Genomic DNA, 22,195 nt, shown 5'->3' on the forward strand with positions numbered 1-22,195 from the left:
TTAGAAACATTCAGGAAGTGCTAGGCTTAAGAAAAAAAATCACTTTCATCATCATCATCATTTATTTATATAGCGCCACTAATTCCGCAGCGCTGTACAGAGAACACATTCACATCAGTCCCTGCCCCATTGGAGCTTACAGTCTAAATTCCCTAACATAGACACACACACACACACACACACACACACACAGATCGGCAGACAGAGAGGGAGAGACTAGGGTCAATTTTGATAGCAGCCAATTAACCTACCAGTATGTTTTTGGCGTGTGGGAGAAAACCGGAGCACCCGGAGGAAACCCACGCAAACACAGGGAGAACATACAAACTCCACACAGAAAAGGCCATGGTCGGGAATTGAACTCATGACCCCAGTGCTGTGAGGCAGAAGTGCTAACCACTAGGCCACTGTGCACAAAACATTTCTGCATGGAACCAGTCAACTTAATTTTAAATGCCATCAAGAAAGAGGATTTTCCAACAACTATAGATCTACAAAATGCATATCTGTACATCTCCATTGCTCAAATATATCACTGTTTCCTCAGGATCTTCTGCTTGGGCCAACATTTCCAGTTTGCATGCCTACAGTTTGGCCTGTCTACAGCCCCCAGGACTCTTACAAAGGTATTATTGATGGTGCTTCTCCAAAAAAAAATGGGGGACTGCAGTATTCCCATACCGAGACAACATTGGACGTCAGAACACAGCACCCAAGTCAACACAGACACAGTAATCAGCCTGCAACAAAGACATGGGTGGATAATAAACTGGGTCATGAGTCATGTAATTCCCTCAAAAACAAAAATTTCTATGAGTATGAATAGGACAGACTCCAGAATTACAGCAGTTGACCTTCCATTTTCAACAACAACTGCAGTCATCAATAAGAATCTGTCTTAGACTGTCAGGAATGTTTTCATTGACCATAAGTGTCCCGCCATGGATAAAATGACTCCAGCAAGATGGCTCGACCATTGGGACCGCATTTCAAAGTCCTTGGTCAGAACTGCTTAATTGGTCAGCATAATGAGCAAGACCAGGAAGTCTATCATGTGGTGGATAAGTCCAACAACGAAACACAAGGGTGTTGAAATAACAGCCTGATTAAACAGTGATGACCACAGATTCAAGCTCCAAATGATGGGGAGCTCGTCTTCAAACTGAAGTATTACAGGGGGAATGGTCACTAAAAAAGAATATGTTGCATACAAACATCTTGGAAGCAAGAGCAGAAGAGCGAGCAATAGAACTTAAATGAACAGCAAGTGGAACAAACATTTAAAGATCTTCTCAGACAATCACAACATGGTGGCCTTTCTAAACAGACAAGGGGGCATGAAGAGTATTGATATTATGGCAGAAGTAAGACCTATCCATGCATGGGCAGAAAACAACCTAAAATCCCAAGCAGCACTTCACATAGTGGGCAGAGACAAACACACTGGCAGACCACTTAAGCTGGCATCAGATTCATCTAGACGAATAGAGCCTAAACAAAAACAGGATTTTTGTACTTGTGTTAAATCCATTTCTCATCCCCTCTATATATCCCCTCACCTGCTGATAATCATCAGTTTATAACTTACAAAGCCCAGAAAGGCACAAAACATAATAATAATGAAAAAGAACAGTATCTTAAGGCAGGGTTCACAGTGTCCCTCCATTTTTTTAAATTTAAAATGAGTACAAAAATCCTGTTTTCTCTTACATATAATCTGGAGGACCCAGTTTCCCCATGGGAAAGTTCCAAAGCTGCCCCTGAGGGAGGGTACAGTCAGACACCGCTGAATGCAAAACTCTCCTACCAAAACTAGCATCCCTGGATGCAAAATGTTAAAATGATAGAATTTTGTAAAAGTATGGACGGAGGACCAGGTTGCTGCCCAACATACTTGTTCTGTCGCAACCCCGTGTCACGCTGCCCAAGAAGAACTTACATATCCTGTTAAATTAGCAGAAATTTTACCCGGCACAACCTTACCTACACAGACATAGGCCTGGTGGATTGTCATTCCTATCCATTCGGAAATGGTCTGCTTCTGGACTAGTAATAGGAGACAATCAGTCTTCCGAACACCAGCAGTTCTGGATATATATATCCTAAGAGAGCTGACTATATCCAGAAGACAAAAATAAATCTGGTTATCAATCATTCCTGTTGAAATGAAGGAATAACTATTTCCTGGTTAATATGAAACCTTAAAACCACCTTTGGTTGAAAAGATGGGTCAGTTCTTATATTGCAAGATTAGATAAGGAGATTTACTTGTCAGAGCCCCCAGTTCTGAGGCCCTTCTTGCTGAAGAAAGGCAAGGAGAAAAACTGTTTTCCGGGTAAGAGATTTATATTCTACAGAATCTATAGGCTCAAAAGGATCATGTTGCAAAGCCAATAGAACAGTTTAAGGTTCCAAGGTTCTATAGGGGGAACAAAAGGCCGCTGGATTCTAAGAAACAGATTGTAAAATGCTTCACACTTACGGTCTGCGTTGTCCTTAAGAGAGACAGTCCCTGTGACCGGAATAGTAGTATGTTTAGATAAACGGGCCACTGGAATATCAAACTTTGGGTGAAACTTTCCTCTTCACTGTATCATCCGCTGGGAAACGATAATTTAAAGGAAATCTCCTGGAAACCTGAAACTTCTTGTCTATAACCCAAGGTTCCTCCAACATCTCCGATAAAAGAGAAATATCCAGAAGCACAGGATTCTCTGCATCCTCCATATGCAGAGTCTGACGAACAGCCGTGGCTAGATCTTCTACGCATGGTTTACTTACAGGGTTCTTATCAAAACTAAACAGATCCTCATAAATCAGAATCCACCGGTAATTCACCCTCCTCTTGTGAAAAGAACTTTGAGTCAGTCACCTCTAAAAATTTAAGAAAGGATATGTCTTTTACGCGGTACCTGAAAAAAAGCATCTACCACCCTATCCAGGGAAGAGTAAAACATAGGTAGGCTTAAGACCAACATATCTAAGGATTTAACCCAAAGCGCTTCAAAGGGTATCCCTGTCCCGGACAACAGAGAAGAACTACCCCGGTGAGACATCACCTATACACTGAAACACGTCAGGAACTTTGCCCAAGCTAGTTCCGTCTCAGCAGCAGCTGTCTCAGGTAGACACTTATAGTCCCTGGCTTCACAAGCCGTACATTGGGCATCTGGTTCCTGAGTCTACTAGGCAATTTTGCCTAGCATCTAGAACAGGTGAAATAAATAACTGACTTAGGAGCCTTAGCCTTGGAACCGATCCCTTTTTCTGACATATTTAGGGAGGAGCCAAAGTACAAGCAAACAGAACGATATAAAACAACAAAGTCACAAACTTATTTGCTTTTACAAAGAGAAGTACATTTTGTCAGTCAAAACTCAACACCTTAATACAACCCACATAGAGTTGAGAAAGAGGAGAGGACCCCTTCATTTGCCTGCAGTGGCTTGCCGTTTGAAGTCTTCTCACCACACCTAACGGAAGTCGGGGTAACAACATGCTTTCTCCACATCCCCCATCAGAGGCAGGAACAAGCAGAAGCTCTTTCCGGGTCTCAGGACAAGCAGAAGCTCTTTCCGGGTCTCAGGCAGGTCACACACATGTGCACCTGCACACAGTGGACCAGGCATCGGGTGGAAATGGAGTCTCAGCAAATCAGCGCTGCCCTCCCCTGTCCTCTCAACCCCGGAGAGAAATGTCTGCCCCCAGAATACCGACGTGGTAAGAAGGAGGCACGTACAATTAATAGGAAAGAAAAAAAAAGAATAAACAAAACACATGGCCTCAGCTAAAGTCAGCAGGTGAAGGGAATATATAGAGGGAAGGACTTCTTACACTTTTAAATTAACTCCTAAGTGCCCAGCTAAACAGATACCTATATACCCCATGGTGAAGCATGTTACGCAAGATGATATGCAAGAGCAAAAATTGTTTCTACAGATAATAAAAAAAGACTGTTTATTGAAAATAGAACTAATCTAAACAAATCAATATGTCAAAGCAACACAAATTTTCTCTCGCCACACAACCTGGAATTACAATCTGAGTTATGCATTCTGTCCAATACCCACCATAACTCGCACATTGAGGGTGTGGAAGTGATAGTGATACTTCTATACTGGCGTCGCTGGCAGGGGTTCACTCAGGCATGGGGAATGTGCAGAGAACAACAGTGGCCTCTGCCTCATCATCCATATTTGCAACACTAGGGGCATTTGTCATCCAAAACTCTTTCCTTGAGGGACTGGAGTTTGAACAATCAATACTCAATAACAAGGAACCATCAGCCAAGGTAGCAGTATTATGACAAGCAAGAAAGAAAATCTACATTGTCTGGAATACATTTATGAGATGGTGCAGGATGAAAATGATTAACTCTGCAGATGCAAACTACATCTCATGTACTGGACTTCCTTCAAAAGGGCTTACAGAAGGGTATTGTCAGGGTTCACTAGGATGAGTGGGATCCTTCTGTTCTGCCTGGGATCGATGGTACTTCACCCAGAGACGCGGAATCTAACAGAGTGGAAGGTTTTCACCAAAGATTCCCGCAAGGGTATTTGGACATGGCAGCTTCTACCCTGCAGGTCGCGTCCCTCTAGGGGAGTTCCCAGTGTGCGGTGATAGAGAACCTAGTACAGAGAAGAATGTAGGCACTAGATAGCCACAAATGAGTAGGATTACTGAGTGACGCTCAGTGATAGTCCACAGAGAGATATTACTTGATTTGCAGCAGCACACTTGGAGAGATAATATTATTATTATTTTTTATTTATAGGATGTCACTAGCTATCCGTAGCACCGTACAGGGACAGACAGAAACAAGATACAGGGTGAGACAGCACGGTACAGTTAACAAAAAGCACAGTAACTCCGAAGCTCAATGTACAGCTAGATGAGAGGTGAGAGCCCCAAGCGGGGTAGAGAGAGGGGTAGAAGGGCAGGAGGACCTCGTGGAAGAGACAAGGAGCTGAAGAGCAGAGTTAAGGTGGTGGAGAACAGAAGGAGAGGAGGCCCTGCTCGAAGGAGTGTACAATCTAAGGGGAGGGTAGGACGGACAGAGACGCAATGGGAGGAAGAGGGAATGGGGAGAACAGAGGCAGAGACGGAGAGGGGGGAAGAGGAGAATGAAAAGGAGGGAGGTAAGAGTGGGACAGGAGGGAGGGCAGGAGTGGGAGGGGGAGACTGGGAGGAGGTCAATTAGGTGGGGGACTGGAGGGCTTTGAGGAAGAGGTGGGTTTTTAAGGCCCGTTTGAAGCTAGACAGGTTGGGGGAAGTTCTGATGGAGGAATTTCTGATTGGGGGAAGTTCTGATGGAGCGGGAGAGCTGGGTCCAGTGGAGGGGGGCAGCGCGGCAGAAGTCTTGGATATGAGCATGGGAGGAGGTAACCAGGGGAGAAGAGAGGCGGCGGTCGTTAGCCGATCGCAAAGGACGGGATGGAGCGTGAATGGAGATTAGGTTGGAGATGTAGGGAGCAGTGGAGTTGGAGAGGGCCTTGAAAGTAAGAGTGAGGAGCTTGAACACGATTCTGTAGGGGATGGGGAGCCAGTGGAGGGATTGATAGAGGGGGAGACAGAAGAGGAGCGGCGAGAAAGGAAAATGAACCAAGCGGCAGCATTGAGTACGGAGCGAAGGGGAGCGAGATGAGAGCGGGGGAAGCCAGTAAGGAGGAGGTTACATTAGTCCAAGCGGGAGATAAAAAAAGAGTGGACAAGAGCTTTAGTGGCATCTTGGGAGAGGAAGGGCCGAATGTGTGCGATGTTGCGCAGCTGGAAGCGGCAGGATTTAGCGAGAGAGAGAATATGAGTGGCAAAGGAGAGAAAGGAGTCAAGGGTGACGCCGAGGCAGCGAAGTTGAGGAACAGGGGAAATAGAGGAGTTGAGAACAGTGAAAGAAAGGGAGGAAGGGGAGGGGGAATGAGCGGGGGGAAAGACAATAAGTTCGGTTTTAGTGAGATTAAGTTTGAGGAATCTAGAGGACATCCAGGAGGAGATGGCGGAGAGGCAGGCGGACACCCTGGAGAGGAGGGAGGGAGAGAGATCGGGAGAGGAAAGGTAGAGTTGGGTGTCATCTGCATAAAGGTGGTACTTGAGACCAAAGGAGCTGATGAGTACACCCAGGGAAGAGGTGTAAAAAGAGAACAGTAGGGGTCCGAGAACAGAGCCTTGGGGGACCCCTACTGGAAGGGAGGAGGGGGGAGATAGATCCAGAGGTAGAGACGGAGAAGGTACGGTCAGCAAGGTAAGAGGTGAACCAGGACAGGGCGGTGCCGGAGAGGCCAAAGGATTGAAGGGTGTGGAGCAAGAGTGGGTGGTCAACGGTGTCAAAGGCCGCTGAGAGATCCAAGAGAATGAGAAGGGAGAAGTGGCCCCTAGCTTTAGCAGAGAGGAGATCGTTGGTGACTATGGCCAGGGCAGTTTCAGTGGAGTGGAGGGGGCGGAAGCCAGATTGGAGAGGATCAAGGAGGGAGTGATCAGAGAGGTAGGTGGAGAGGCGGCTGCAGATGAGCATCTCAAGTATTTTGGAGGCAAAGGGGAGAAGAGAGATGGGGCGATAGTTGGAGAGAGAGGTGGGGTCAAAATTAGGTTTCTTTAGAATGGGGGATACAAGAGCGTGTTTGAAAGAGGAAGGGAAGATGCGGGTGGAGAGGGAGAGGTTGAAGAGGTGGGCGAGGTGGGAGCAGGTGGCGGGGGATAGGGAGCGAAGGAGGTGGGAGGGGATGTGGTCCAGGGGACAGGAAGACGGGGGAGAGGATGAAATGAGAGAGTGGACTTCTCCCGTAGTGGGGCGGAAGGAGAAGATGGAGTGGTGGCTAGAGGGAGAGGGAGGGAGGGTGGGGGGGCGACGAGATTTTGAGTCGGGTGGCCTCGATTTTAGAGGATAAGAAGGAGGCAAAGTCAGTGGCGGTCAGGGAGGAGGGGAGAGAAGGGGCGAGGGGGGGGACAGGAGGGTGTTAAAGGTGGCGAAGAGGCGTCAGGGGTTGGAGGACTGGGAGGAGATAAGGGATTTAAAGAAAGATTGTTTGGCGAGAGAGAGAGCGGAGCTATAGGAAGAGAGGATGAACTTGAAGTGGAGAAAATCAGCCAGGGAGCGGGATTTTCTCCAGTGTCGTTCAGTTGTACGGGAGCATTTTTGGAGGAAGCGGGTGAATTTGGAGTGCCAAGGTTGGGGTTAGGAGCAACGGGGTTTGACAGAGTGGGCCGGGGCGATGGCCATCAAGAGCAGAGGTGAGGGTGTGGTAGTAGAAGGAGACCGCCAGGTTGGGGCAGGCCTGGGAGGAAAGGGGAGAAAGGATTGCGCCTGGAGTGAGTAGGAGTGGGTGTGGGGAGGGGAGCGGGAGAGGAGGAGAGAGAGAAAGAGAGAAGGTGGTCGGATAGACGAAAGGGAGAGAAGGAGAAGTCAGAGAGATTATAGAGGAAGGAGAAGACTAGGTCGAGGGAGTGACCAAGGTAGTGGGTAGAGGAGGAGGTCAATTGTGTGAGGCCAAGGGAGGAGGAGAGGGTGAGCAGTTTAATGGACGCAGGTTCAGTGGGGTTGTCGATAGGGAAGTTAAAGTCGCCGAGGATGATGGAGGGGAGGTCAGGGGAGAGGTGGTGAGGAAGCCAGGTGGCGAAGTTGTCGATGAAGAGGGAGGTGGGACCAGAAGGGCGGTAGATGTCAGTGACACGGAGGTGGATGGGGTAGAAGAGACGGATAGAGTGGGCTTCAAAAGAAGAGAAGGAAAGGGAGGATTCAGGGGGGATGACACGAAAAGTAGAGGCGGGGGAGAGGAGGAAGACCACACCACCGCCTGGACGGGCTCCGGGTCTGGCGGAGTGGGTGAAGGAGAGGCCGCCATAGGAGAGGATGGCGGGGGAGGCAGTGTCAGAGTTGGAGAGCCAGGTTTCCGTAATGGCAAGAAGGTTAAAAGAGTTGGACACGAAGAGATCATGGATGGCGGTGAGTTTGTTGCAGAGGGATCTGGCATTCCACAGGGCACAGGAGAAGGGGAAGGAGGGATGAGGAGAGATAGGGATGAGGTTGGCAAGGTGGGCAGAGTGCTGGGGAGAGCGGGGGCAAGAGGGTGAGGTGGAGCCCCGGGAGAGAATGGGAATGGCGCGTGGACAGGGGGGCATAGTGAGAGGAGAGAGAGGCGCGGAAGGGAGAGGGCAGAGAGGAGCGAGGGAGAGAGAGACTGGGATAGAGGGCTGAAGAGGAGAGGATGAAGGAAGGGGTCAGATGGGAAAAGGAGGGCAGGATAGAGAGAGGTAGCGGGTGGTGGGGAGACAGAGAAGGGGCTATGAGAGGATACTAGGAGGGCAGGGGAGCAGGAGCCGACGGTTGCAGGAGATGGGGGAGACAAGGGACACGAGGAGAATGAGGGGAAGGCAGTAATGAGGCTTAAAAGTGGAAGGGAGAAAAGGTGTGGCAAAGAAAACAAGGCAGGAGGGCATAAGGAAAAACATTGAACAATGGAGTGAGTAGCAGTGAATAATGGAGACAAAATAATGGGGAGACTAACAGTGGATAATGGAGACAAAAGTGAATTACAGTGGATAATGGAGACAGAACAGTGAGTAATGGAGACAATGAAAAGCAGTAGGCAGCAGAAGGTAACAGGAAAATAAAAGTGGAGGCAATAAAAACAGGCAATAAAACAGGAAAATAAAACAGGAAAACAGGCAATAAAACAGGAAAACAGGCACTAGGAGTGAAGGTAGTCATCAGATAGCCACTAAGGAGTGGATCAAGTAAGTGATAATCTGCGACAGTTACTACTGGTGAGAGGATCAGGTGAGCGATGATCTGCGGCAGTTACCACTGATGAGTGGATCAGGTGAGCGATGATCTGCGGCAGTTACCACTGATGAGTGGATCAGGTGAGCGATGATCTGCGGCAGTTACCGCTGGTGAGTGGATCGGATAAGCGATGATCTGCGGCAGTTACCACTGGTGAGTGGATCAGGTGAGCGATGATCTGCGGCAGTTACCACTGGTGAGAGGATCAGGTGAGCGATGATCTGCAGCAGTTACCAATGGTGTGTGGATCGGGTAAGCGATGATCTGTGGCAGTTACTACTGGTGAGTTGATCAGGCAAGTGACGATCTGCGGCAGCCACCACTGGTGAGTGGATCAGGTAAGCGATGATCTGCGGCAGTTAATACTGGCGAGTGGATCGGGTAAGCGATACATACAAATAGGAAAAGCGCAAAGCCACAAGCATAAAATATGAATAAAAATAAACAATTTATTATGAGCATATATACTCGTTCAACATGTAAACAGGATAAGATATAAAGCGATGATCTGTGCCAGTTACTACTGGTGAGTTGATCAGCTAAATGATGATCTGCGGTAGTTACTACTGGTGAGTGGATCAGGTGAGAGATGATCTGCAAAAGTGACCACTAACGAGTGGAGCAGGCAATAGGTGATTTGCTGCAGTACACTTGGAAAGATGATAGTGATGATCTGCAGAAGTGACCACTAACGAGTGGAGCAGGTAATTGGTGATTTTGCAGCAATACACTTGGAGGGATGGTAGCGATGATCTGCAGTAATTACCACTAACGAGTGGAGCAGGTAATAGGTGATTGCAGCAGCAGAGTGCATGAGCTGCTTCCAGGCCAGGAGTCTGATAAGAAGAACCAGCACTGAGAGGTGCTGGGAGAAGCCTTATAAATGAAAGGTCACCAATGGATGAGCGGGACAGGTGAACACAGGTGAGATGATTACCTGCTCATGTGCAGAGCTGATTGCTGGAATGACAGCCAGGGAAGAAGCAGGGAATGAGGAATGAAATATATTTAGGTTACCAGGTGGGTGAGCGGCGTGTGACAGGTATACAATATATTATAGGTGCAACATTCAGTAGTCAATGTGTGTTTGGACATAAGATTAGTGGCAAAATTTCTCCAAGCATACAAAGGATTTGTCCCCACATTAAAAAATTTGTTGCAACATGGGATCTTAATTTAGTCCTAGAGGCTCTAGTATCAGATCTGTTTGAACCTCTGCAGATGAGTTAACCCAAATTACTTCTGCTCAAAGTATACTTTTTGATATTTTACAGTGACAAAGTAATTATGATAACAAACCAAACAAAAGTAGCGTCAACTTTCCATATAAACCAGGAAATTGTGTTTCCAGCTTTTTTTTCCAGTACATACTGATGAAAGGGAAAGGAAATTATACACATTTGACTTCAGGAGAGTAGTGTCTATGTATATTTCAAGGAAATATAGGAAACGGTTCATCTATTTTTGAACCTGGAAGGTCCACAGCAAGGACAAAAAACAACAAAATACACACCAGCAAGATGGATCCAACAAGTAGTAGCACAGGCCTATAAGAAGAACAAGCAGAACCTGTCAAAAGTATTGCAAGCATGTTCAACAAGGGCATTGGTGAACTCATGGGCTCATAGAGCTTAGGCTTCAGCAAATGACTTGGGCAGAGTTACAGGCTGGACATTACCTCCTAGAAGTGGTGGCAACAGAAAACACACAATTTGAATGAAGGATTCTCAAAGCTGTTGAATAATAACAACCATGATTTTGTTGAGACTGATTATTTCTTTTTAACCTACCCCAGGTTATTGCTTAGGTACATCCCATCAGTAAATGCTGCCATGGAGTAAGAGGAGGAAATAAGCAAATTATACATAGTTAATTTATTTTCCTCGAAACACTGCATAGCAGCCTTAATATTCTCTCCCATGGTGTGGACGATTATGCTTTTCTCAGAGGTACCTTTGGATGTCAGAGACAAATGGTGGAAGGAGGGGTCAACCTTTATTCCTGACTCTACTCAGCTAAATAAGGGATAACTCATCAGTAAAAACTGCAATGGAGTATTTTGAGGGAAAATAATATATCAGTGAGGATATTTTGCTTATTTCTTATCCTAGATGCCTAAGACCAAAAAGCTTATACATTTTCTCGTCATCTCCCGCTTTGACTACTGCAATCTCTTCCTATTCGGCATTCCCCTCATTCATCTATCCCACTTAAATCCAGCTTAAATGCTGCACCAAGACTGCTCTTCCTCTCTCACTGTTCCTCATCTGCTGCACCACTTTGCCAATCACTACACACTAGCTTCCTGTGTCCTCCAGAATCCAATCCAAATTTCTCACCCTTACCTACTAAACCCTCAACAACTCCACCTCTTCATACATCTCATCTCAAAATATTCTCCCTCTCACCCTTTTAGATCTACCTAAGACATGTGACTTTGGTAATCACCTTTCTCTCATGCCTACAAAATAACTCATGTGCCACTACCCACATATGGAATTCCCTGCCATGCCCAATCAGACTCTTCCATCGCCTTGAAATTTTCAAAAACTCTCTGAAAACCCATCTCTTCATTAAAGTTTACCATATTCCCACCTATACTTTCCACTCTAAATCACTACTGTCACGATCTCCACTCTGAGCCACACTTGTACTTTTGGTTTCAGCTGTGCCCTCTTCCAATTAAAATGTAAGCTCTCTTATGAACAGGGCCCTTCTTACTCTTTGTTTGCATGTCTGCATTTATTTTAATTACGTTGTATGTCCCCGTTTTTATGTATGTCAATGTTTTCCCACCTGTGGAACATCAACGATAATAATATTAAAAAACTTTTTCTTTTTTTTAATAAAATTTTCCTTTTTTCTTCAGTGTTAATCTACCCATACTTGGGGATCAATTAAAGCAGTCACACTTACAAATTATGGTCATAATCCTAATTATCCCCCAGTCCCAGTCAAATGTCAATTAGGAGTTAACATCTTTGCTAGCATATAGAGTTTTAGAAAATGGTTGAGAGAGAATTTGTTTAATTGTGTCCTATTAAGAGAACTACTATGTAAAATAACATAGGCTGGTTATAGTGGCTGAGTGAACTAGTCGATAAATATTTTGGTTCCCTTGCAATATTATGGTCAATGTAACTATGGGAAAAATCAAGGACAGTTGTATTTTTTTTCATTTCATGTGGCTAGGCTAGAATACCCAAAGAAGATAAAGAATATTCCCAGTTTAACAAAAAACCTAGCAAAAACACATAGCAAAATTGTGAAATTTGGCCTGGCAGGTTACAGGGTTAAAGGGCACCTAAACCTCAAAACAAACACACATTTAGTTATATGCAGCATATAAAATGAACTGTTCAAGTTTCATGGATAATTTAAAGCTCAGTCTATCACCAACATTAAGGGACAAATAAATCCCATAGCTGATTAACAAAAAAAAAAGAACAAGTACATAGAAGGAAACATTTTCAAAAATCAATGCAGAATAAAACTGTTTGCAAACGTAAATTCTGTTGTGGATTTAATTGCTTTTAAACGCTGGGAATCGAGGTTCCTATACAGCTCATTGATATGAGAAGAATTGTTACACAACAAGTGTCAGCTGGCTGATGCTGCATTGTTATTATTTAATCCAAACAGCGAGAAATGGCTCTGCCAAAACGAAGGTGTCACACGCCGGGTGATCGGGTAGCGAACCCAACCCCCGACAGACTTACCTTTCTCCGCCGGCGGTCCGCTCTTTCCCAGGATCGCCATCTTGGATTCAGGTCTGCGCATGTGCAGACCCGTCCTCTTTAAAAATCTTCTGCTGCTTCCATATTGGCCAGACAAATTGGCTCCAAATTTAAAAGTCACCTGCTCTGGACATCCGGCACCTGTTCTTTGAGTCGCCTTCTGGTGCTAGACGTGGCTTCTTTCCTGTGTACCTGCTCGAATGCAGAGCTGATGCTCTATCCTCGGTTCCAGTGTGAACTTCTATTTATCCGCAGAGCTCACTCTCTGCAGTTCACTGCAGAGCCGACTCTCTCCACTCCATTCCTGTGTGGTAACCGGCTTGACTGCAGAGCTGACGCTCTATCCTCTGTTTCAGTGTGGTCATCTGTTCGCCCACAGAGCTGACTATCCACTCTACCCGTCTTTGCTTACCATCTCAGCTGACCTTCCCAAAGGGTTTTGCTTGGTACTCCTAGTAGGGGCCGCGACCTGCGAGACAGACGCAGCTATGGCCAAACCGCCTTGCGGCGGATCCTGGTGAACACATCTACTCGTTAGACTCTACTTGAGTAGCACTAAACTTGGCAAACCCTAGGATTCACATTGTGAAACTGTGACAGTATTGTGAAACCGTAACACAAGGACATTGTAGCGCCTGATTCTGCCTGTTAATAGCAGCAGTGTGGGTGATAAAAACACAGAGAAAAGTGCATGGTAGCATTAGACTGCTAGGCTGTCATCCTATTCCCTTTGCAAGCTTGAGTTCCAGGAGGGTGCTAAAAGCTGGTAATATTTGGTTGTTGTTTGTGCGTTTCCCTTAGAAATTAGTATACATATTTTGTGAGCTAAGATTCCTGCCACTAGTTTGTATCCAGTCCCTAGTGCCCAACAAGGGATCAAGTTGTAACATCTGCTGTCTGGGACTACATATACCAGAGACCTAGGGAGATATAGATTTAACACCTGCATCCGTATAAATACTTATTTCAAAGACTGTGATATAGATACAGTCAAGATATGGTCTGTACCAGTAAAAATATTTAATTTATAAATATTTATTTCAGAGACTGTCATTAGAAATACTTATTTCAGAGATTGAATCATATATGAATTTATTATATCATCTGCATCATTAGTGATTTGGATTTGAAATACATATCTTGAGAAAATAAAATGTACATATAACTTAGTAAGAAGTAGCTACCAACGGTATAAGTGCACAAACGACAGCTTGGCCTGGAAGTGAGGATATTGCAAGAATCAATACTGTGAACTATGAAGTTTTAAGTGTGTTATAATATTAATTGGTTAATATTATTTTAAGTAATGAGTATGATTTAGTATTACTTTCAGGCTAATATAAAGTAATTTACTGTGATATGATCTATACATAGGTGTTAGTGATATTTTACAGTGAGTTAGGATTAGTTTATAAAGGGAATTTTGTAGCCTATTAGAAATAGTTAGCATAATATCAAAATTACAGATACTATAACATTCAGATTTACTAATATATCTATAGTGGGTATAATACTCAACCTCATTAAAGTTTGTTGGTTTTAATTATTATTTATTCCCTAATTGTACATTTATTTAAAATATATATTTTCAAAGTAAATATTTTTATATAAAAGAACAATCTTATTGTGTGTGTGGTTACAGGGGGTCCCCAAGTTGCCCATGATGGTCATTACATTCATGTCCATACATACCCAGACTAAGACAACTTGGTGGAGGCACTCTGCTTGAAGAAGTAAGTAACACACACACACACACACACAATGATGTACACCAATTAGCAGGAGTGAGGAGTTAAGACAGATTAGTACTGAGGCACAACTGAGGGGAAAACAGATTAAATTGAGCTTTCAGATACTGCTTTCTCAATGCCCTCATCACTGGAAACTACCCATCATTCTGTTTACATACTTAAATTTAAATTCAGCAGCGTAACCAGTTTTGAACAGCAGTGTAACATAAATCTGAGGAAACAGACTCTAAGGAATATGTATTGTTCCCTCAGCTGCTGTGAGAATGTTTCTACTGGCAACACTATTTATTTACTTCACTATCGTGTCCACTATCCTTTTAAGTTTGTGTGTGTGCCTAGAAGTACAGAGACTTCAGATATTTTGTAAGTTGTAATTATTGCACTGCATTACTGATAAATGCGGAGTACTGTTTTGATTTGGAGAAGCTGTTGGTCTAGACTAGTATCTGTGGACAATCAAAGCCAAGAAGCTGTCTAATCAGCGAGTAGTGGAATGCTACTATCCTTTTTGCTTTCTGGTTAACAGATGATTTAGCAACTTACGGTTTTATCCTGTTTGTAGCTGTATGACCTTGAAAAATATATATATATGTGGAACTGTGCTTCAGTTCCACAAGGATAAAAAATATATTAAAGCATTTGCTAATACAGTATAGTTGTAAAATATTGTATTTCTTAATAAGACTCACTAAATTGTAATTATACTAATGTTACACAACAAATGAATATACCACGTCAAATTAGATCCAAACTCACCACAAAGTTGAGCAATATTTCTTCTCATTCACAGTAACCACAGAGTGGAAAAATTTATCAAGTGAACGCTGTACCTGAAGGCACAAATTTAGTATAATAAAATGTCATACAAATACAATTATACAGTTTAATACATTCAAAGATATAGAACCTACAAATTTGGTAGATTACATATTGAGATGTATAGTCATTACAGTATTAAGCAGAAAAGCATGTTCTATATGAGAAATTGTAGACAGTATAATTAATGCATAGGTCTTAAATATAGGAGGAAGAATGCCTGTAATATACTGTAGTACAGCATATATTGTGCTGAGTTTTCAGGTCCAGTTATGACATACATCCTACTTGCCAACTTTTCCTCGTTGGCTTCAGGGAGATCCTGGGAGAGGTGGGCGTGCGGGGGCAGGGTTGATGAATTGCATAATTTTAATATTTGCATCATTAAGCCCCGCACCTCGCCACTTATCTATTGCGAGGGCGAGAACCGGGAGGTTGCCCTGCTCTCCCGTCAGCATCAGGGAGAATGCCAGACTCTTCAGGGAGTGAGGGAGATCAAACAAACACAAAAATATTCGGCGCTGAGTCACTAATAATACTCTAATGAAATAAGTGTTAAAACAAGGTCCTGCTGCTGTGATAAACTCGTAGGTTAGATATAGTCAAGCGAAAAAAAGAAACTTAACAGCGCTGAGACCTTGGACTAAAACTAATAAAGAATCCGCGTTTGAATAAACAAAATTGTTTAATTAAATAAATAAAAACATATAGCATTAAATACAAATCACATCAATAACAAATTATCAGTGCACTGATAGCAAATCCCACTACGCTAAAGACTGCATGTACGCTGATGATGGAAGTAAATGAATCAACGGCTTCAAAGATACAGGTGATCTAATCGCTTCTTTTAGAAAAAAGGGGGATCAGTAATACATAAGCCAGGAATTCCTCCAGTAGTTATGGAAATATAAATGTTAATACAGATGAATCCTAGTAGATGTTGAATATAATGAAGCCATAAACCACATTCATATTTCAAACTTCACCAAAAACGGCAATAATATGAGCGGACACATAGTATCATTCCTGGTCGTAAAATCTTTACACTTTGATAGCCAATCAATTATCAATCATCACACATTGGAGTCAGAGTGAGTAACTCTTGGTTAAAACTGAACCAGGAAAGTTCCGATAATTAGCAGTAATGCAATCATAAATAAGTAATCCGTTACTTTCCTGAAATTAGTAGCCGGTTTTTCAACAGCCCCAGAGAATGTTCCTAATAATAGGATCTCGATCTTCACATATGGGCTCACCGATCAAAGTTCCTGTGTAAATCTCTCAGCTCCGTATCAAATCCGTGTCTGTGTGAACTTAAAGCTTGTTGACATGCAAAGCCGTGTCTGCATTTAGCTCCGTGATGATAAATAGTAATAACAGACAAGTCCACGTCTGTGCTGATAATCGGAGAGTGGAAAATGCTGTGCTGCAGGGTCTGACGCGTTTCTTCACCGAAGTGATTTCATCAGAGGTGGTGCAATTCCATTCAAGGTAAGTATTACACTTTATATAGCCTGCTTTGTGGACTCAGTGTTCGGCCCCTTCCGGCAAGTATGTGGATGATTAATAACATTTCAATATTAACCACACCAAAATCAAAAAGTTGAGTTGAGGGGAAATAGTAATAGCCTATTCGTACACAAGTCCACAATAATTTCTTTCATGTTATTAATTAAATAAATAAACAAACGTGGATTCATTAAAAACCATAAAATTAAACCTTACCAAATGGCTTATAAAAATGTATTTAACTAATAATATTAATAATACATTGATCCAGATTACTTTAGCAAAAATTATTATTTATGTGTATATCTCATGATCAACACAGTCTGGATCATTCTTTCACCCTACGTAGAAATAGATGTTAACAAATATCAATAAATAATATTATCCATAAAAAATAGTAAAAATAAAAATAATAATAAACATCAACACTCTCTTCAACATTGAGAAATCTTTAGTCATGAGCCAAACGAATAGTAGTTAAAATCTTCAATTCTCAGCAGATTTACCGACTAAAGCCACAATAGAAACACATAAACTTCTTGTTGTTTCTAAGCACAATATCTTAATCTTAACCTAATCTATACATAGTCTAAATTTCTCTGACACTTCCATGAGTCGTTGTCCTTGACACCCTCCCAAGGTAGACGGTATGTCACTCACCGGACCGTGAGTGCCTCTGCGCTGGTGCGTGGTTCTCTATCCTTCCTGCCGATGCCTGTCCTGAGCCGCGGCCGTCCGCCATCTTGATGGACTGCGCATGCGCAGCATCCAAGAACTCTTATGACCTTTGCTTTTAATCTAATTGGTGGATCAGGCACCTCTCCCTATTTAAGGCACCTGTGCTCATTGTATCGTTGCCTGATCTTGAGTCTCATTCCCTGAGTCTCTAAAGGTGTCTCCTGTGTCCTGCTTGTGTCTTCAGCTTCCTGCTGATTACCTGCTCTACTCATCGGTGGTTCCCATACCCGCTACTGACTCCTGTATCCTGCTCGTGTCCTCAGCTGTCTGCTGGATTACCTGCTCTGCTCATCAGCGGTTCTCATACTCGCTACTGACTCCTGTATCCTGCTCGTGTTCTCAGCTGTCTGCTGGATTACCTGCTCTGCTCACCTGTGGTTCCCATAACCGCTACAGCCGTTCAGCGCTCCTGCTGTGCCTGCATATCCTCGTTGGACAAGCTTCTCTACTCATCAGCAGTATGCTTACTTATTATTGACTATCAGCTGTTACCTTGCATATCCGCTTAGGACAAGCTTCTCTACTCAGCAGCGGTATCCATACCCGCTATAGACTATTAGCTGTTACGCTGCATATCCGCTTTGTACAAGCCTCTCTACTCAGCAGCGGTATACATACCGTTATAGACTATTAGCTGTAACACTGCATATCTGTTTGGAACAGTTCCTCTGTGCTCTCATTGTCTTCATACAGTTATTGACTCTTTTCATTCCTCCACTTATCCGCACCTGGACAAGTCCTCACCTACTCGCAGTGGTACAACTTGCTATCCGCAGACCACTGACTTCCCGCTACCTACATGCACCTGGACAAGTCTTCCCTTCACAGCAGTGGTACAACTTGCTGAACGCAGACCACTGACTTCACCGCTACCTACCTGCACCTGGACAAGTCTTCCCTTCACAGCAGTGGTACAACTTGCTGAACGCAGACCACTGACTCTCCCGCTACCTTCCTTCACCTGCTCACGTCTACTCTGCTCTCCGTGGTTGAAACCTGCCTTTCCACTATAGCTGCAAGTCGCTGACTCATCTACCAGTATAGCTGCAAGTCACTGACTATCATCAATTCCATTGGCATCCTCTCTCCATCTGCTGTTATATTTGTTCCACTATTCACCCTACTGCCAGAGGACCGCTGTGCAAACTCCGCCCCTCTTGTAAGCATAGTCAACTGGTGAATCCTGGGCAGAACTCCTAGTGCCCGTGACACGGTAGATATAAACCTCCTATCTCTAACCTAAAAATAGACAAGAGAATCACTCGGTATATTCCAAATAACAGAGGAAGAATGATAATTCTGTAAATACACTGAAAAACCCAAATCCATGACCCATAAAACTCCTAAGAGAAAACATCATTCAATTCCACCACCTCATTTAGTCCAATTGGACTTAAAGTGTTTAGTTGTTGGATCCAATATACCTCCTGTGTACACAGTTTCCTGTATCTGTCACCCCCTCTCAGTGTATGCGGTATATATTCTACACCACAAACAATGAGATTTTCAATATTCCCTTTATGTACTAGATCAAAGTGTCTAGACACACTGTGATTGGACTTTCTATTAACAACATTCCTTCTATGTTCTAGGAATCTGACTATCAGTGGTCTCATTGTCCTTCCAACATAAAGCATATTACAACTGCATTTGATTACATAAATGACATAACATGTGTTACAGTTAATAAACCCTTTTATCTTATGTGTCTTATCCCTATGTTCAAAATTCATGGCTTTAGTCTCTAGATGTTTACAAGTAATACATCTCTGATGGCCGCATTTATATTTTTATTTTTACTCTATCCGGTATCCAGTTTTTAAAGTTCTTTTGACTAGAACATTCTACTTCACCAAAAACGGCAATAATATGAGCGGACACATAGTATCATTCCTGGCCGTAAAATCTTTACACTTTGATAGCCAATCAATTATCAATCATCACACATCGGAGTCAGAGTGAGTAACTCTTGGTTAAAACTGAACCAGGAAAGTTCAGATAATTAGCAGTAATGTATTATTGCCGTTTTTGGTGAAGTTTGAAATATGAATGTGGTTTATGGCTTCATTATATTCAACATCTACTAGGATTCATCTGTATTAACATTTATATTTCCATAACTACTGGAGGAATTCCTGGTTTATGTATTACTGATCCCCCTTTTTTCTAAAAGAAGCGATTAGATCACCTGTATCTTTGAAGCCGTTGATTCATTTACTTCCATCAACAGCGTACATGCAGTCTTTAGCGTAGTGGGATTTGCTATCAGTGCACTGATAATTTGTTATTGATGTGATTTGTATTTAATGCTATATGTTTTTATTTATTTAATTAAACAATTTTGTTTATTCAAACGTGGATTCTTTATTAGTCTTAGTCCAAGGTCTCAGCGCTGTTAAGTATCTTTTTTTCGACTGAGGGAGATCACCCCTATTTCAGGGAGTCTCCCTGACATTCAGCGAGAGTTGACAAGTATGACATACATAAACATTGAAAAAATAATTTGAATAGATAATTGCTTCATAAAAACATGCAGCCATTTATATAATACCAAGCTGTATGGTAGAATAGTAATGTGCAAACATTTTTTAGGGACATTGACAAGCTTTAGAAACATATCCTGCTCACTGAGCAGTATTAGTGGAGTAGACATAGTGGATGGTGAAAAATCACATGAATAACAGGTAGAGGAGCTGTGTTAATATAGAAAAACTTCCGGTACTAATAATGGCTGCACAAACAAGGCACCAAAGCGAGGGATCTGCAGCCCAAAAATGTATAAATATCTCCAAAGCTAGGGATCTGCACACCAAAAATGTAGCTGTGTGTTACAGTGCTTACAGGGGAGTGTAAAAAGGTCTAAGAAAAGGAGGGTCATTCTCAGTTTTGTGCATCTTAACAAGTTTGCCAGCTAGAGCCAAGAGAGCAACCTTTGCAGTAGCAGTCGGAATGTAGAAATTTCTAAACAGGGGGTGGTAATAAGGGTTATATCACCAGGAAGTCAGTTAATAATCTGTCACCAGTATCAACTAATCCAATTGGTTTGGTATATTTATGATGATAGGATTCAGCATGTGGTGAATCTGGTTGAAAGACTGCTGGAAGGGTCTGATTTAGTCATCTTAGTTCAAATTGGAAGATGACTAATAATTTGCAGTTACACATAAATAAATATTAACATTAGATTTGAGTGGTTTGGAAACAGAGAAATTCGACATATTCGAGTTTTGGGCTTTTGAGTAAAACCAAAATATGACTGTTTCTCGCATCAACATTGGATCTGAAAATCAGGCAAAACATAGTTGGTGGACTTTTATCAGGAGATAAAGTAATTTTAGCTTTCTTTCCTTTGCAATTTATAATTGATTTGCAAACATTCTGTAGAAAGTCCTGCTGTTTCATCATTAGATAATATTTTCAAAGATTGGATCTTTGCATTTATGTCATATTAATTTAATGACAAGAATAATGCATATTTCTTTATTTCTTCATGAACTGTTCTTCAGACATATAATTGTCATCAAAACTTAAAAGTACAGGGATATCTATTGATATTATTTTCTCAGCTCATAAAATTTTCTCCACTGGGGTGAAACATTCTCTTCAATTTTTCTTTGTTACTAGACAACATATTTTCACAAAGAGGTATTAAAGCTTCCTGTTCACTTCTTTTAAAAGTTGTGGGTCTTTCATAGATTTTGATGTAATCGACATACATGAAGACATTAGATTATCTAGAGCAGGGTTGTCCAACCCGCGGCCCAGCATGCCTGTAAATGTGGCCCAGAAGGAGTTTTGGTTGTGGCAAGGGGGCAGCACTGTTAATGGGAAAAAAAAATCCCGCAAAAAAAAGAAAAGAAAATACTTACCTTGCGGTCACGCGGTCACGTCAGCTGGTACTCCTGCTCCCTCCCTTGTCTCCTCCTCCGTGCGGTGCTCGCAGTGAATGTCGGGCGTGATGTCATCATGCCCAACATCCATTGTGGAGCGCAGCACAGAGGAGTCACCCGCACGAGAAGAACAATCAACAGCACAGAATTGGAGAAAAGAAGAGAAGAGGACAGGAGAACAAGCCGATTAAAAGGTAAGTTAAGGGGGATTTTTTTTATTCTTTCAAGGGACGCTGACAAGTGAATAAAAGTCACCTGGTTCTGGAGCATCATGGACCTTATCTCCCTGCTACATACTTCTACTTGTAATACTAATGGGGCATTATATATTATTCTCTTTGGCCCATTATAAGTTGTTATCCCTTAACTAACATAGTGGTGTCATTAGCAAAACAGGTCACAATTTGGGGTCACAGTGATGTATATGTCAGGTACCGCAGGCCTGGTCAGGGCACCCTGATATACAATGCATGGCTTAAATGATATTGCATCAAAACAGTACAAAAAGTGATTATAGTATAATAACTAGAGAGGATTTTTTGAACAGGGAGATTGAAAGTTAAGTATAGGGGGATTTGAAAAAAAAGTGAGATATATATATATATATATATATATATATATATATATATATATACACACACAAGTTAACCCGTGCATGATACTCATGCATTCTAGTCAAATCAAGATACTTAAGGTGTTAAAAAGGTTCTTGTCATGCATTTGGGCCTAGCCCAGGCCTCCTCAGGGGAAGAGCGTTACTTCCCGACGCAAGCGCCCTTTTTTAACGTGGTTTTGTCCACATGTCACCACCTCATCATTCTTCTCCATCACCTCATCCTTCATTTTCATCGCCACATCTATCCAGATGTCTATCCAGACACAGGGATCTCTCTCAGCGGTCCTGAGTATCATACTCCTCTCACTCTGTCACCCCCGGCAACCACCAACCACTCCCCACTGTCACCCCCAGCA

At 42.8% G+C, this 22,195-nt stretch overlaps 1 protein-coding gene across 3 annotated transcripts in view; it reads right to left on the bottom strand.

Moving 5' to 3' along the window:
- Window positions 1-22,195, bottom strand: part of DUS2 (dihydrouridine synthase 2) — a 326,095-nt gene that overhangs the window by 12,601 nt on the left and 291,299 nt on the right. For 2 of the 3 annotated variants that reach the window (XM_075188820.1, XM_075188819.1), the window contains exon 15: window positions 15,024-15,097. The exons of the other annotated variant lie outside the window; for it this stretch is intronic. In XM_075188820.1, coding sequence (XP_075044921.1) covers window positions 15,024-15,097 — 74 coding nt within the window. The remainder of the gene's footprint in view (window positions 1-15,023; window positions 15,098-22,195) is intronic. 3 annotated transcript variants of the gene reach the window in all.

The sequence above is a fragment of the Mixophyes fleayi genome, chromosome 10 (genome assembly GCF_038048845.1).
Source record: "Mixophyes fleayi isolate aMixFle1 chromosome 10, aMixFle1.hap1, whole genome shotgun sequence".
NCBI classification, from domain to species: Eukaryota; Metazoa; Chordata; class Amphibia; order Anura; family Limnodynastidae; genus Mixophyes; species Mixophyes fleayi.